The sequence below is a fragment of the Octodon degus genome, unplaced genomic scaffold (assembly GCF_000260255.1).
Source record: "Octodon degus isolate 3935 unplaced genomic scaffold, OctDeg1.0 scaffold00280, whole genome shotgun sequence".
Lineage (NCBI taxonomy): Eukaryota > Metazoa > Chordata > Mammalia > Rodentia > Octodontidae > Octodon > Octodon degus.
In genome coordinates this window covers 39,746-56,367 of record NW_004524856.1, presented here as the reverse complement: position 1 = coordinate 56,367, position 16,622 = coordinate 39,746, and the positions used below count along the sequence as shown (strand labels likewise).

The following is a 16,622-nucleotide window of genomic DNA, read 5'->3' as shown; positions in this document are numbered from 1 at the left end:
TCATGTGCCACATTTCTGTAGTATTTATATCATTGAAGGCTGTCTTCAGGTAGCTGTGAATATTTAAAATGCATTGTTACTTCTTTTCCCCAACACTAATATAACTGTTAAAAACTTGTTACTATTTTTCAGTTGAAGCAATTTAATAGGAAAATAATAACAAATGGTGAAAAACTGCTATTTCTTATTCATTGACTCTTTCACTCTCCATATGGTTGTTTTGCCACATTGCAGATGTAAACTGAGAATCAAAGTATTTCAGTGAGAACAGCTTAGTAAGAGGTAACTCAGTGTTGTACATTTACTACTCAAATTGAGGTAAGAATTTTTAGGGAAATTAGGAAAGTTGATATATTTTGAAGAAGTAATGAAAGAAGATGGTGAGATATATGAAGAATGACAAAGAAGGTATAACACAAAGCTGAAACTAGAGACACTGGAGGCTGAGGATATAGTTCAGTGGTATACTATGTGTCTAGCATCCATGAGGACATGAGTTCGGCTCCCTTACTGAAATGAGCAAGGTTCAGCAGGGAAACACTGGGCAAAAGACAGTTAAAGGACTTAGTTCCTGAAACTTAGATTTTACTATTTATGTCTGCAGTATATGGTAGTAACTACTACACCTTAAAATGTTATTTATTAAATTATTGACTTTAAGCCTATTGGTAAGACAGAAAGTGGAAATATTTAAAATAGAAAAACATTGCAGTGACAGGGGACAAGTAAGTAGTTGTGATAGTGCAATAAAGACAGCACTAATAATTAAGGTCAGAAGTCTAGAGTTAATTTCTTTCTAGTTTAGATTTGTTGTGTCTCTTCTGTGTCTGTAGGCAACCACTTTACCAATCTGGGCTTTAATTTCATTTTCTAATGCAACATAATTTCAATTTCTAGAAATCGGTGAGACATGTTTTAAGATCTAGGATTAAGTAATTTGTTATTAAAATACTTTTGTACAGCGAAAACCTAAACTTAAAAGATAAATAGTAAACTACTAAAAAAAAATCTATGGGCCAGGGAGATGGCTCAGTGGAATAAGCGCTTCCCTGGCAAGCACAAGGACCTGAGTTCAATCCTGGTTCCGCCAAAAAAACAAAAAACCCTGCAATGCATTTAACAAATGATTCATGTCCACAATACATAAACACTCCTCAGTAAGTAAGAAAGAGACAACCTAAAAGGAAAATAGGCATAGGACCAAGTAGGCACTTTATCAATGAGGAAATGCAAAATTTCAATCTACTCACGAAAGGATGCTCAACTTCACTCAATGTTGAGAAATGTAAATTATTGCAAATCCAAGATCCTTTATCTCCAGTCTTAAAAACCCAAACACCTTGAAAAGGTTTCTCAGGTAAGTTTTACTGCCAGAACTCTTTTGGTGGGAAGTGGGTATATTAAGTAATGCCAGCTGAGCCTGTGTTCCGGTTCTGCTTCCAAAGAGTGAGAATGGCCACCAGGGAGACCTAGCAAATCCAGCCTTTGCTTCCAGATGAAGAAAGCAATCATAGTGACAAAAAAGAGTGGTGGCATTAAAAAAGGGGTCTGATAGCTGAGAAAGTCATGAAAATTTATGCAGTAAAATTTATGCCAAAGCAGATGAAAAATAAAACTGAGATTATAGCATAAATGTTTTCTGTCCTGCTTTTTACTTGATATCACCTGGTGAGCATGTTCAAAATTACTATAGTTGAAAAACCTGACATTAATAGCTACAGAGAATTTCATAATTAAACAGAATCTCCATTGTAGCTTCATCATTAGCCAAACACCGCATCTGCTGGGGGAGATAATAATGTTAGTGGTTGAAAATCCCTTTCCAGTTTCTGCTAAAAGAGGCTATATGACTCACACAGGAGAGTTAAGAGATGCAAGTGGATGCCTGCTTAACAAAGCTGTTGGGTGTTCTGCTACAAATGGACAGACTGGGCAAGCATGAATCTTTGCTCTTATCTCTTCACTCTGCTTGGAATGCCGACATGAAACCTAAGAGCACCAGAGCCAGTTTTTGGCTTAAGGAAGACAGTTACTTGCTTTGGGTACTACAGTGGAAGCCTGGGGAGCTTGGACCCTGATGGATTGCTGACCTCTGAACTTCCTGATACATAAACAGAAGGAACATGCTGCTTGTTTAAGCCTCTGTCGGGTTTCTGTTACACGCAGCTTGAGTGTAGTCCTAAGTGATGCAGTAAATCCTGGCCAGACATTCTTGTATAAACATCTCCATTTCTGGTGGTTTCTATAGAGTGAATTGCTATAAAGCAGAAGTACTGGATCAAAGTATTTGAATAATTTTAAAACTACTAAGGTCCATTGGTAAATTGCTATGTAGAGAGGTTTTTAACTATTTCATTCATTTTCCATCCCAAGAGCCCACTTCATTTTATCCATAACAGTGCAATGGCCTTGGGTTTAGGTCAGGCTTTTAATTTTAGTCAATTTGATGTTTTAGATTGGTTTGTAATAGTCAAATTTAATTGGCATTTTCTTTGCTCTACCAGGAAGAATAAACTGTTCTTCATGCATTAAGTATTTTATATTTCTTGGAGTGACTTTTTGTTCATTTTCATTTGTATATTCACTATTTTCTTACTAATTAGTAAATTATATAACTCCTATGTCATATTTTGTTGATCTGTTTCTGAACTTTCCTAATAATTTATAAGCTGTGCATTCTGCAGTCTTTTTCTTTTCCTGTGTTCTAGGGAAGGGTCTACAGGGTGTTCAGGGTCTCACTACTAGATGGGACTCGTAGTGATCCACCTGTTTCAGCCTCCCAGGAGCTGGGATTACAGGCATGTGCCATGCCCAGTCTCAATTGCCACCTCAGTGAGCCCCAGAGGCGGGGCCAGCACTACAGGCCTGGGTATTGAACCGCGGGCTCTGAGCCTGCTTGCTGCCGTCTTTTCTATTATTCTGTTTCACACAAAGAATCACTTTTTTAAAATGTCACTTGGTGGCAATGGTAGATTCAAACTGATACAGGTGTATTTCCATAGACTTTATTCCATTTGTTTTCCCACAGAGGTACACTTTTGATTATAGAGCACTGTCTTAGATCCACTGATAGAATAAGATAGCATATGTAATATACTACCTTTTAAATCTGAAAAATTTCAATTCTTTTAAAATTCATTGTTTTTGTATTACTGAGTATTGGTCCCAGGGCTTCACACATACTAGACAATTGATTTACCACAAAGCTGTGTGCCAGCCCTGAAAATTCATAATTCTAAAGTTGATCTGGCCACAAGAGTTTCAGATGAGGGTTTTAGACCTACATTATCTTTTACCCTGTATAATAATTGCATGTACAACAACACAGAATCACATTAAGCATCATTTGTACAGGGAAAAAAAGGACTGGAAATATTTCAGTGATAACTGGGTAGTGAGATTATAGGTCACATTTTTCACCTGATTTTCACCAATTTTCTAAAATTAGTGTGTACTATTTGTGAAATTGAAAAAAGATAAGCCATAAGCATTCTCTAAGAGGTGGACATATTATTATGAGGCACTTTTGCTAGAGAACAAGTTGTAACCAACACCATACCTGTCTGATCATGCAGTGTAGCAGTCCTCTCATCAGCTTCACTACACTCTGCAGAAATAAATGGAAACCAGACTGTTATAAACATCCTCAGATGTGAGAACACTTACTCAGCAACTGCAGTTGGCTCCTGACATTTCGAGAACAAGTAACTCTATCCTGGGTTCCTATTTATGTGGCATTTACTTTATAGGTACATAGAAGAGCAGATTTCAGCAAAAAGTGGAACCAAATGTTACAGTCTGTGATTCTTTCAGTTTAAAAAATAACAATACAAACGTTGGTAAGTTTATGCAAAAATAAATCAGCCATCCTAGTAGAGGCCATGCCACCTGAAGGAAAAAGGGCAAGGTAGTTCAAAAATCCTAGGGCTCTGAGGATACTGTAAAATCCATCCTGTGGCCTAGAAAGGTTGTCACATTACTTTTTATGTTTTCTAAACTAACCAAGAATTAAAATTCCATAGAAATAACTATCTGGATTTTCCCCAAGGAAAAAAGTGTATTCTAACTCAGAGTAAGTGTAAAGTGGGATGGTTAATATGACACAAAACTTGCTCCATGGAGGAAAAAAGAACAGATTTTTTAATTCTTCAGGCATCACTATTTCTCTTACTAGGGCTTAAGAAATTTTAAAGTATTTTGTTTTCCAATTATAACATTCCAAAATTCTGACCACCACATGACACTGTTTTTGTCCTCCTGGAATGGCCTTTATCAACCATTTTTTGTCTTCAAATTCCAACAACAGCAGTAGCATGGGTAGGTATGTTCTGAAGGAACATAACACTTAAAATCCTCAGCAATTCTCTAAAAGGCTTTCTGCTTCACAGGTCATTAAAAAAATCCAGCCAGGTTACTTCTGAAGACTAATCTGTTTAAGAGTCCCATCATTTTGTTTTTCCTTCAAAAACATATTCAAGTAGGACTATAGACAATAAGTGTGATAAAGATAAATATTTATTTTTAAGGACACTTGATTTTTTTGGTATATGTTTGTAATACCAAATTACATATAACAGAGCATAAGTTTCTACTAAAAAGTATAATCCAACTATTTATGAAGCTTTTTACTGAGAAGATAGTAACTTTTTTCCTTGGGAGAGTCCTCTTTCTTTAGTAATTTTTTCTATAAATGTTCTCCTCCCTTTAGTGATAGAAGATTTTAAAAGACAGAAAGAACAGGCAGTGCATGATCTTGTCACATTTGAAAGATTATGGTGGTTATTATCTCCATTTATAGTCACTAATGAACTGACTATAAGCCCTAAAAGAAAATCCACATCATTACTTTGACCCCAAAGAAAAAGACCATCTTTGTTAATATTTCCTATTACTTAAAATATTGGACACATCTCCTCTGTGGGGACATTTTGGTTAATTCTGATACATGTCTTTAAATACCCAAAGGTTTCTACCACATTCTTTCTGTTCCAACATTCAATTAGTGTGAGTAGGAAGCAGGGAAAGGGGCTTGAACAATGTTTTGTAAACATTGGCTTCTTTACCATTTCACTATGTAAGACACTTTATCTTTTGCCTACCCATCAGCTCTCATTACCATCTAGCCCCATTACTATCATTTAAATTTAATTAAATTTATGCAGGAAACTTGGACAATCACACACTCAGTGGAAGATAGGTAACTGCAATCTAATTTTGTCCTCCTGGAGAGCCATTTATCAGCCATTTTGTCTTCAAGTTCCAACTTCTAAATTGGGATAAATTTAATAGGAAGCATGTGGAGATAGGAGTTCCAGGACTGTGTTTTCACCCAAACTGGCTACTTTCCTAGTCACATGCATTGGCTGACATTATTTATACATGCACCTTCATACACCAGTGCTCCTACTCTCAGTAAGTAGCATTCCCTTTCACCTACTCTTTTTCAGGATATGGATCTATATATCTGTGACCTAACAGTCTAAAAATACATGGCTGTACACAATCTCTCTCTCTCTCTCTCTCTCTCTCTCTCTCTCTCTCTCTCTCTCTCTCTCTCTCATATTTACTGAATCTCTGGCAGGTTTTGTAGCACATGAAAGCAAGGAGATAGCACAGATTAGTTAAACAAACTTAAGTATAATATTCTCTACCCAGGAATTCCTGATTGTGCTTTGAAATCCATTCCTTCTGTGAAGCATTCATCACTTTGTTCAAGTTTAGACATTTCCACCACAGAACTTTGTACTTGTGATGGTTAAGCTTAATTGTAAAACTAACTGGATTAAGAAACTCTTAGGGGTGACTGGATCATGGGGATGCTGTAATAGTCAGCGGAATAATCCTTTGATGTTCATAGTTGAATGTGCTATTAGGAGGTGGGTTGTGGAGCTGTGTCTTTAGAAGGTGTGCCTCTCACTGGTGCTTTGCCCCTGTGAACTAATTCCCAATTATCATGAAGTAAGGAACTATGCTCCACCATCACCCGCCACCATGCCATTTCTGCCTTGGAGCCAGCTGACTACGGACTAAGCCTTCTGAAAGTGTGAGCCAAAATAAACTTTTCTTCCTTAAAGTTGTGAGTGTCAAGTACAATGGCACCTTGGTAAATGAATGCTTTTGTTTGCCAATGATTTGGTGCCCAAACAAAAGCATTTGGCAAACTTTTGTTTTTGTGAGCTCTGCATTGGGTGATGAACACAACTACAGACATCTTTCCTGCACAAACATGACTGTCCTTTCCAGAATTGTGGAATAAATTAAGTTTGTGAACCAAGGTACCACTGTATTTTGTACCAGCAACTGCGAAGTTAGTACAGAAAACTGGAGCTCATTGCTGTGACTATACCTAACCAATGTAGTTTAGAAGCCTTTGGTACTGGTTTATGGGGGGAGTTTGTTAATGTTTCGAGATGAAGGATAGAAAACTCATAGAATGCTCGAAGTAGAGCTTGATGAGCAATTTTAGAGCTCAAAAGATATGAATGCTATTAGGAATACAACAGTAAAGGCCAGGTTCATGAGTTTTCAGTTGGAAACAAAAGACTCAATTGGGGATTGGAATAGAGGTACACTCCAGCAAAATCTTGTCTATATTTGACCCATGTCCTGAGATTTTGCAGGCTGCTCAGTTTACGAGAGGTAGACTAATTTGTCTGCTGAGAAATTTTCAAACTATCTCAATATTCAGTTTGTGGGATGGGTATGACTGGCTGCCTTTAGTCAGATTTATAGTGAGAATTGGGGAAAAAAGAACAGAAACATTTGAACGATTTAAATTTTGGCAGAGGGAAAAACTGAAATCTTTTACTCTCAGATCTGGTACAAGACAAGGATGTCCTCTATCACCACTCCTATTCAATATAGTTCTGGAATCATTAGCTAGAGCCATTAGACAACAGAGAGAAATAAAAGGAATGAGAACAGGTAAAGAAGAAGTTAAATTATCATTATTTGCAGATGACATGATACTCTACTTGGAAGACCCAAAAAAACTCCACTAAGAAGCTACTAAAATTAATACACAAATTCAGTAGCATAGCAGGATACAAAAGTCAATAGCATTCCTCTGCACAGACAACAAACACATGGAGAGGGACATTAGAAAAACAATACCTTTTACAATAGCACTGTGGAAAATGAAATACTTAGGAATTAACCTAACTAAAGAAGTAAAAGATCTAGTCAATGAAAATTACAGTACTCTGAAAAAGAAGATTGTAGAGGATTTCAGAAAATGGAAAGATATTCCATGCTCCTGGATAGGAAGAACCAACATTGTGAAGATGGCCATACTCCCAAAATTGTTGTACAGATTTAATGCAAACCCTATCAAACTACTACCAACATACCTCCCAGACTTAGAGAAATCATTCTTAAAATTTATTTGGAACCAGAAAAAACCTAGAATAGCAAAGGCAATCCTGGACAACAAAGACAAGGCAGGAGGCATTACAATTGCTGACTTGAAATCATACTACAAAGCTACTGTGATAAAGTCAGCATGGTACTGGCAAAAAAAATAGACCTGAGGATCAATGGAATACATTAGAAGATGCAGAAGCCAATAAAAACACAGTCAGCCACCTTATCTTCGATAAAGTGGCCAAACATGCTTACTGGAAGATAGATAGCCTCTTTAACAAACGGAGCTGGAAAAACTGGCTCTCTACATGCTGAAAACTAAAACTTGACCCAGGTCTATCACCATGCACTAAGCTAAAGTCAAAATGGATTACAGATCTAAACATTAAAACAGAGACACTAAATCTCCTGGAAGAGAAAGTATGAGGAACTCTTGAAGACAGAGTGGTAGACAAACAGTTCATGAATAAAAATCAAACTGCATGGGTAATACCTGAAAGAATTAACAACTGGGCCCTTCTCTTATTGGGAAGTTTTTACACATCAAAAGAAAGTATCAACAGAGTGAAAGGACAACCCACAAAGTTGGAAAAAAAAGTCTTAACTAATAAGCACTCAGACAAAGGTCTTCTCTCTAAAATTTATAAAGAACTGAAAAACATTGGGACTTAAAAATGTAAAGACCTAATCCAGAAATGAGCATCCAAGATGAGCACACACTTCTCAGAGAAAGAAATACTAGAAGCTAATAAACATATGAAAAAATGCTCCACATCACAAGTCAACAGTGAAATACAAATTGAAACAACACTTAGATACCATTTCACCCCACAAAGAATGCCTATTAAAAAAGTCAACCAACAACAAATGTTGGAGAGGATGTGGGGAAAAAGGAACCGTTCTCCACTGCTTGTGGGAATGTAGACTGGTGCAACCATTATGGAAATCAGTGTGGAGACTCCTTAAAAAGTTGGGACTGGAAGTCCCATTCAAACTAGCTATCCCCCTTCTGGGAATTTTTCCAAGAGAACTGAAAATATTGTATCATAGTGATATATGTGCACCTATGTTTATAGCAGCACAATTTGTGATAGCCAAATCTTGAAAGCAACAAAGTGCCCATCACCTGAGGAATGGATGAAAAAGATGTGGTGTTTTTATACAATGGAGTATTACTCAGCTATAAAGAATGACAAATTTGAGGCCTTCATATATAAGTAGATGTAACTTGAAGATATACTCATAAGTGAAATAAATCAGACCCACATGAGTAAATATCATACAGTCTCCCTAGTGTAAGAACTCAAAAGAAAAAATAAAAATTGAAAGGTATAACACAATTAAATGGAAAGTGAGAACTTAAGGATTAAACAATGAAGAAAGAGCAAGGAGAAAGGTTAGGAAACATGGCAGGGCCAAAACCATACATTTATGTGTACAAGATGGGTAAGGCAATGATCCTGAGAATCTCTATCAGGTCTTTGAAACTAGCAGTTAATTGGTAGAATTCTCACCCTGACTAACTATACATGCTGATACCTGTGAAATAAGCAACTACACCTAGGATAGCAATGTATAATATTAAAACCAAGCTTGGAATACCTATCCTTCTTTTATGAGCAGAATATATTTATTAAGGGAAAGAAAGCTCCTGTCTGAGAGAGGCACAGGAAGGGGGCCCCCAAGCCTGTGTTCCCTGTATCATTCTTGTATTCTAAATGTGTACTGCTTCTAACGTTATATCGATTATTGCTATACTCTTTCAAGTAAATGTTTGTTTAATAAAAAGATAATAAAAGAAAAAAAAGAGACAAGAAAAAAATTGACATAGGATTGTCCTGCTACAATACTGTATATGGCTGGATTTCTAAATTCTTGTGCAAAAATGTGTAATTGTTTTTTTACATTCTATAGGGATTTAAAGTTTAGAATATCAATGATTGTTGGAAAATACTTGTTCCATGTTATATCTAAGGCATTTGATATTCAGACAGTGGTGTTAAGCTCAACTGCCTCTGTTATAGGGTAATAATATCATTAAGCTTCTCTTTTGGATGGTTAACAACTGAAGTATGAAGATCAAAAATTAGAGAAAAAGAAAGGCTACAAGGATAGCCAATATTTTGGCCCTAGCCTTTCAAGGTCAGTGAGGACTCAGGACATAAGAGAACTTGTACTGTAACATCCTGTAACTCACTGGCATCCAAAATTTTCTTTTTCTTTTCTTTTTTTTGTGGAACCTGGGATTGAACTTAGGCCCTTGTGCTTGCCAGGGAAGCACTTATTCTACTGAGCCATCTCCCTGGCCCCATACTTTTTTTTCCTTCTTTTTTCCCAACTTTTCTGTTCAAGGAGATTGTGGGGCCACAGAGGAAAGTGATCAACGATGTATAGTGGGCCTAAGGAGAGTCACCTAGAGAGAAAACATTCTCTCAGGCTTTCACAGAGAGTCAATTGGTCAAGCAATGGCTGTGACTCATCCACATGGCTGACACTGTCAAAAGATCTATAAACTGCTGTACATGGTTTGAGGGTAAATCCTGAGGGGATTTGACTGACCTTGTCAGATACAAAAGCTACGTTTTTAGTTATATAGCTCTTGCTTTAACTTGGTCTTAACCATCCAGCAAAAAAGTATAACCATGAAGTATAAAAAGCAAAGCCATATTAATATGCTGAGCTGTAAAAGGCTCAAGTCAACAACTTCTGACATTGCCAGTCCTACGGATAAACCACTATTGTTATGGACTACCGGACTATATTGGATTATTTTGCTGAATTCATGCACCTGCAATATTTGAATGGCACTAGAACACCCATCTCTGACAAAATAAAACAGAAAAGGGGATATAGATGAAGGACCATTTTGTAGTGAAAAAAAATATCTGTATATACAAAAGAGTTGGAATAGATATACAGGTACTTTCCCTTAGTTCAATGAGAAGAAAGATTTGTACTAACAGTGTTTAGACAAGATATCCTGTCTGCATCTTGTACTCTGAGTAATTACTAAGAAAACAACAATATACAATGTATTAATTGTTGTAACTGTCCTATTAACTTATTTTGGAACTTTTTCATTGCTATTTCTTTCTCATTAAAGTTAATAAAAATAAATAAATTATGCATTAATAACAGGTAAATAAAAATTAATAAAAATTTGTATTACAAGTAAAAAATAATAAAGTTTTGGCAGAAAGTACATGGAAAGCACATATAAAGTTGGTGTCAAAAGAAGTGTGATTTCTAGAGATTAGTACCATTTAAAAACAAATCAAGTATTTTGAATGAGGACAACACATACCTTTAGGGCATTTTAAAACTAGTCAATTCTCACTCATCCCAGCCTGAATGATGCAAAATGTAAACCTTTTATTTGAGAAAAGAATCTCTGGACCCCCTGCTCAAAATGCACTGCCCAGAGAACTGATTTCTTGGGATTCATTTCACTTGGTTAGCTGTCCAGGCACACAGAAACCATGTTCCAAGGGTCCTTGGCCACTACATGAGCTGGTGGCAGATCGTGGTGACATCCTCATGATGCTGGGTCTTTAAGACTGCAGAATGCAAGACTTGGGCCGGGGAGATGGCTCAGTAGAATAAGCGCTTGCCTGGGAAGTATAAAGTCCTGAGTTCAATCCCCGGTACCGAAGGAAAAAAAGAATGCAAGACTTGTGTGGTCATGGAAGTGTCTACACAGATTTGAAAGGAAGGCTTGAGAGGCCACACAATGTGTGCCTGAGAGATGGGTACATGAAGCAGTGAGAATGAAATTAGAGATGCAGTGGGAAGTTGAGAAAGTTGCATATACCAGGAATGTGAAGTATCTGCTGGGGAAAGTGGCATGAAATTAGCATACTCAGTAGAAGAGAGAGGCCAGGTGGGCTGCAACTGGCAAGAGCATCAGGGGGAGGCTGCCCAAGCCCTTTGTTCCTCACTTCGCACCACCATGTGTCCCTGATGCTGGCCACAGGGTCGACAGACCTAAAGTTTGCCCTGTTTCGCCTCAGTCTTGCTTTGGCTCTATTCTTTTCCATCTCCTATTCCTCCCTTTTGGAATGGGAATGTTCATCTAGTACTTGTATAACATACTGGGAATATGTGACTTACTTTTTACATTTTATAGGGAATTCATGCTAAGGGTTTGCCTTGAGACACTGACATGAATTTTTGAGCAATGCGTTAGAACTTTTGAGACTCTATAGAAGGAGATATTGTGGGTTTGGTTATACCCATGATAGTTACATAATGTTAGGTGAAATTATGACCTTGCTATTGTCTATAATTTGAGATTAATTATGGTTAAAGATGTGTTTGGGTGTCAAGTTTAACAAGATGTAGAACACAGTTGTTAACCTTAGTTGCCAATTTGAGTGGATTAAGAGATTCCTGAAGAATTGATTGGACCATCAGGGCCCATTAGATAGGTAAATGCACTATTAGGCAGTGGGTCCGTACTTTTAGGGGGCATAGACCTTGCTGGTACTCTTCCCCTGTGCTCTGCTTCCTGACCACCACAAACTAAGTAGCTTTGCTCTACCATGGCCTTTCACCATGGTATTTCTGCAGTGGATGTAGCCAGTCACATACTGAACACTCTGAAACTGTGAGTCAAAATACACATCTGCTCTTTTAAAGTAGGAGTCAGGTATTTTCACCAGCAATAGGAAAGCTGACTAATATTGTACTTGTTTTCAATTACATAATATCTAGAGTACTGTCTTACTGTTTCATAACTATTTGTTTATACATCTATCCCTTCATCAGACTATGAACTCCTTGGGAAAAGGGGAGCAGAAATCAGATTCATAAAAAAGACATTTAACTCAATGTAACACCTCAATGTACTAAGCAGATTAAAAAAATAAACTCATAGCTACAAGTAACTCTCAAGCAGCTTATCAAAAATCATCTAGGTATGTGTATATGTGTGTGTATGTGGAAGGGTATTTGTAAATATGACAAAATGTTAACAACTAGTGAATTTAAATGAAGTATATGCAAATATGTCCATTTTTCTGTTCTTCCAACTTTTGAGTTAAGTTTGAAATTTTCTAAAATAAAAGTGTAAGGTAAGTTTGGGCATGGAACTCAGTGACAAGCACATGTTCAGCATGTAGAAGGCCCTGGATTCAATCCATAGCACCAAAGAAAACCTTTGAGGGCTGCACATAAACATGTGGTCACATTTTCTGTTTTATTTCTATTATAAGGCCTGGCACGTGAAAATTGCAGTCTGTTAGATGCAAACATGAATGTGTTAAATGGTGTGGACTGTAAGTGATCTAGAATAATCCTCCAAGAAAGGAGGCCTGAGAAAGTTATGATTGTACAATTAAGCACAGATTACAACCATAGAAAAAGTGGATCTGTGTTGGGCTTTCAACGAATGATATTAGTTTATGAAGGAAACAGGATCATGGAACAAACAGTGCCCCTGAATCTGGTGGTGGCAATGTTCATAGCTTCTGTGGAGGCAAAAAGCCAAACAAGACTGAATCTGAAGTTACATAATCTAGGTTTTAGTTATGGCACCACCAAATTCCAGGTTCATCTCTAATTCAGTCCCTGTGTGTAAATTTGGGAGAACAATGTTTAATTTACAGGGATTTATAAGCACAAAATACTGGGGTCGTGGATACAGCTCAGTGGCAGAAGCACCTGCCTGCAAAAACAAGGTCCTGAGTTCAATCCCCAGTACTGAAAAAAAAAAATCCATGAAGAATAAAATACTGGTAGTTTTGGGAAGTATGATATACAATGGAAGGTATTTATACAATCTGTTTAGTAGGTGTCTTTATTAAAGGATTATTACAGGAACAATAATGACACCAACCAGTTGGACGTGGGGATACAATGGAGGGCAGTGGTATGGTATAATATTGGAAGTGGAGTGTGGCTTTCACAATAGTATTAGGTGATGAAGGTTTAGATTAGGGCTAAGGAAGGAGGGGATGAACTAAAGAGAAATTATGAAAAACAAGTCTTCTGTCTATATGTATCAAGACACATCAAACCAGTTTTATAAACACTAATACAAGAAATTCTAGAAAGGCTATACAATTCACTCCCACCTTAGGTTTGAAACACACATTATCTTTGTATAGCAAAGTTCTGAAAAATTAAAGAGTTAAAAAATCTCTGTTTAACATGTTTTCAAACTTAGTTGTGCTAACGTTCCACACAACAGAAAATACTGCAACTAGTGTTGCCAGGGTGATGGGTAGAATGAGGACACAATTAAAATGAAAAGGGATGTGTGGTGAACTGTTCAGTAATTTATTCTGTTGTTTTTACTAGCGAAGAAGAGGTTTCAGACACACTGAGTTTGAGAAGCCACTGTATGTACGGGAAAAGTGATGAGAAGAAAAATGAAACCTGGGGCTTGAAACAGATCAGAGTCAAAGATGAAAATTTGGAAGTCACTGTCATAAAAGTAATAGTTAAACTCATGATAAAATACGAGAGACTGTACTCAAAGAACAAGAAGTAGAAATGGCAGCAGCCAAAAAGGGATCTCGATTTGTGTGACTAATTTTTATAACCATGAGACTTTGTTTACTTGCCTGGGGCAAAGGGGCAGTTTGTAAAACCATACATGTGAATAATTCTTTTTTTTTTTTTTTTTTTTTTTGTACCGGGGATTGAACTCAGGTCCTTGCACTTGCCAGGCAAGCGCTTATTCTACTAAGCCATCTCCCCAGCCCCAATGTGCACAATTCTTTTCTCAATCTAAATTATGGTAATCACTTACACCGTTGTTTTATTTTTATCCAGAATTCTCTTCAGGTATCCGACATTATTTATCAGAGAAAAACCAAAGCAAGAGTTGAAGGGAAAGATATAAATGAATAATAATAAATGTTTTGTGAAGGTCCACACAGTGAGACAAAGTTGGCAGTGAGTGGAAATTCAATCTATGGATTTGTTGGATTTAATGTATGTTCATTTACCAGCTATAGAGCACTCACTGTCTGTGTGCAGGAGAGCTCTCTGTACATTAGAATCACCTGGGTAATTTTAAAAACTTCATGCCTCTGGGTTCCATTTCCAGAGATTTATATTTAAATTTTTGTAAAGTGGGGCCCAGTAAGGGTGTTTGTGAATAGTTTCTCAAGTAATTCCCAATGTACAGCCAGAGTTTAGAGTCACTCATCTAGACCAGGGACAAATCCAGTTCAACACTGTTTTGGTAAAGCTTTGCTGGGATATAACCATGCTCACTGTTTGCACATCATCTCTAGCATTTTTGTATGACATCTACAGAGCTGAGTAATTGATCAGAGAACACAAGTGACTTATAATATTTAAAATATTTACTATTTATTCTTTACACTGATGGCTTTCTGACCCTTTGTGTAGAATAATGGCTAATGAGGTTTTAAAAATATTAATGATATCTGATATAAAAATACATTTTAACCCATAATGCAAGTTCATAGCAACATAAGAATTTTCACAGGAAGTTATCTCTTTTGATGTTGTTTCCAATTTCCATAAGGTTTTGAAACATTCTGAAGTTACTACTGGGGTGAATTAAAAAATATTTTTTGGTAAAATGAGAAGTTATATAACAGAACATGAAAATTTTAGAAAGAACAATTCAGGATTTCCCTACGTTTTCCTCTTCTGTTAAATTCTTTCCACTTAGGTTAAATAAGCAAAAATGCTAACTTTTCAGAATAACAACTGGTCTATGGGGAGAAAATACACTTTTTCTAGCAATATTTTTAAAAATTGACCAAACTGTATCAGGAGGGCTGGCCTGATAGCTCAGTGGACTAAAGTGTCTGCTTCAGCAGAGCGCAGTGGCTGGGGTTCGATTCCTGGCGTGCCATGCTGGCCCTGCCGCGAGGGTGCGCTGAGAGGGCAAATGACACTGGGCATAGTGGTGCACACCTGTAGCCCCAGCTCTTGGGAGGCTGTAAACAAGCAGATCACTACGAATCCGATCTAGAAGTGAGACCCTGAACACCCTGTAGACCTGCCCTAAATACAGAAAAAAAACCCAACCCAAACCAAACAAACCAAACAACAACAACAACAAAAATTGTAGTAGGTATCGATTTCTAGCGAAAACAAAGAAACCATACCTAGCAACACACTCAGGGCAGGATGTAAGATGGGGGGGGCGCTGCAGGCATTACACTTATATATTTTTATTTCTAGAAAAGTCATAAAAATATTGATCTGTATTTCCTAAGGTACAGAAAAACAGTCAGTTACAGCTTTAAAGAATAACAAATGTCTGTTGATGCTAAGGACAGCACAGTGAGATGTGACCCACTACGAAGAATAGCAACCCACAAAATGCTGGTGCCCTCAAAAACACCCAAATTTGAATATTTTGATTTATAGATGAAGCCTGGAGTTCAGATTGCCTAAGTCCGAGGGAGATCACATGAAAAAAAAAAATGGTTTAGAAAGAATCTTTCTCACTAATGAAAAAGAACTCACACCTTACAGCAGCGGGCCTCAGCTGTAAAAGTAGCTGTAGCCTAGATGATCCTTTTCTTGATTACTCCAGAGGATACCATATTCCGGGTGTCTAAACAATTTGTAAAGGGATTCTCCTTGACTGAGAAGGGCCATAAAAATGGGCTTCTGGTACTGTGTCTGCTGACCTCATTTTGCCTCTGGTGGGAAGGGGAGGAGATAACTGACTCTCAGAAGCAGCAGTTCCAGCAGCAAAACTCGCCTTTGTGTCTAATATGGAAAGTTGGCTGATTTGCTTCAGTTACATTCATAAAATGAATTATTTTTTAAATAAAGTAAAATAGTAAATAGCTGCCCAAGCATTCTTCTCAATGAGAATGAATTGGAGACCACAAAAAATTTACTTAGAAAGAGGGTGACTAATTCTTAGGAAAGATGCCAAGACTGGATTTTCCAAGGTAATGGAACAGATTGCACCCTCTTCCCCTGCATCAGCAAGTTTCATGTTTCCACTGCAAAGAAACATTTCAGAGTAATACAGGAAAACTTTTTGGAATGCAACTTAGAAAGGCAAAAAGAGCTACATTTTCTTCAATCCCTGCTCCCTCCAGCTGAACCACCTACAGCTCTACATCTCTTTATAGTTTTGTTTTCAATACCTGCTCCAGTTCATAGGCCTTTGCCTTATCCTCATCTCGGTCTGCATTCTTCCGATAGGCCAGACCCAGACCCCATACGGCCAAGACACTGTATACATTATCTCTGACCCAGGCATCTTTCTGATCATAGCTGGCTGGAAGCAAGCCGGTCACTGGATTCTGCAA

At 37.3% G+C, this 16,622-nt stretch overlaps 1 protein-coding gene across 3 annotated transcripts in view; it reads right to left on the bottom strand.

Annotated features, from left to right (window-relative positions):
- Nucleotides 1–16,622, bottom strand: part of Phka1 (phosphorylase kinase regulatory subunit alpha 1) — a 191,536-nt gene that overhangs the window by 172,873 nt on the left and 2,041 nt on the right. For all 3 annotated transcript variants that reach the window (XM_023707093.1, XM_004646775.2, XM_023707094.1), the window contains exons 2-3: nt 16,458–16,616; nt 3,560–3,607 (exon numbers count right to left, since the gene is read on the bottom strand). In XM_023707093.1, coding sequence (XP_023562861.1) covers nt 3,560–3,607; nt 16,458–16,616 — 207 coding nt within the window. The remainder of the gene's footprint in view (nt 1–3,559; nt 3,608–16,457; nt 16,617–16,622) is intronic.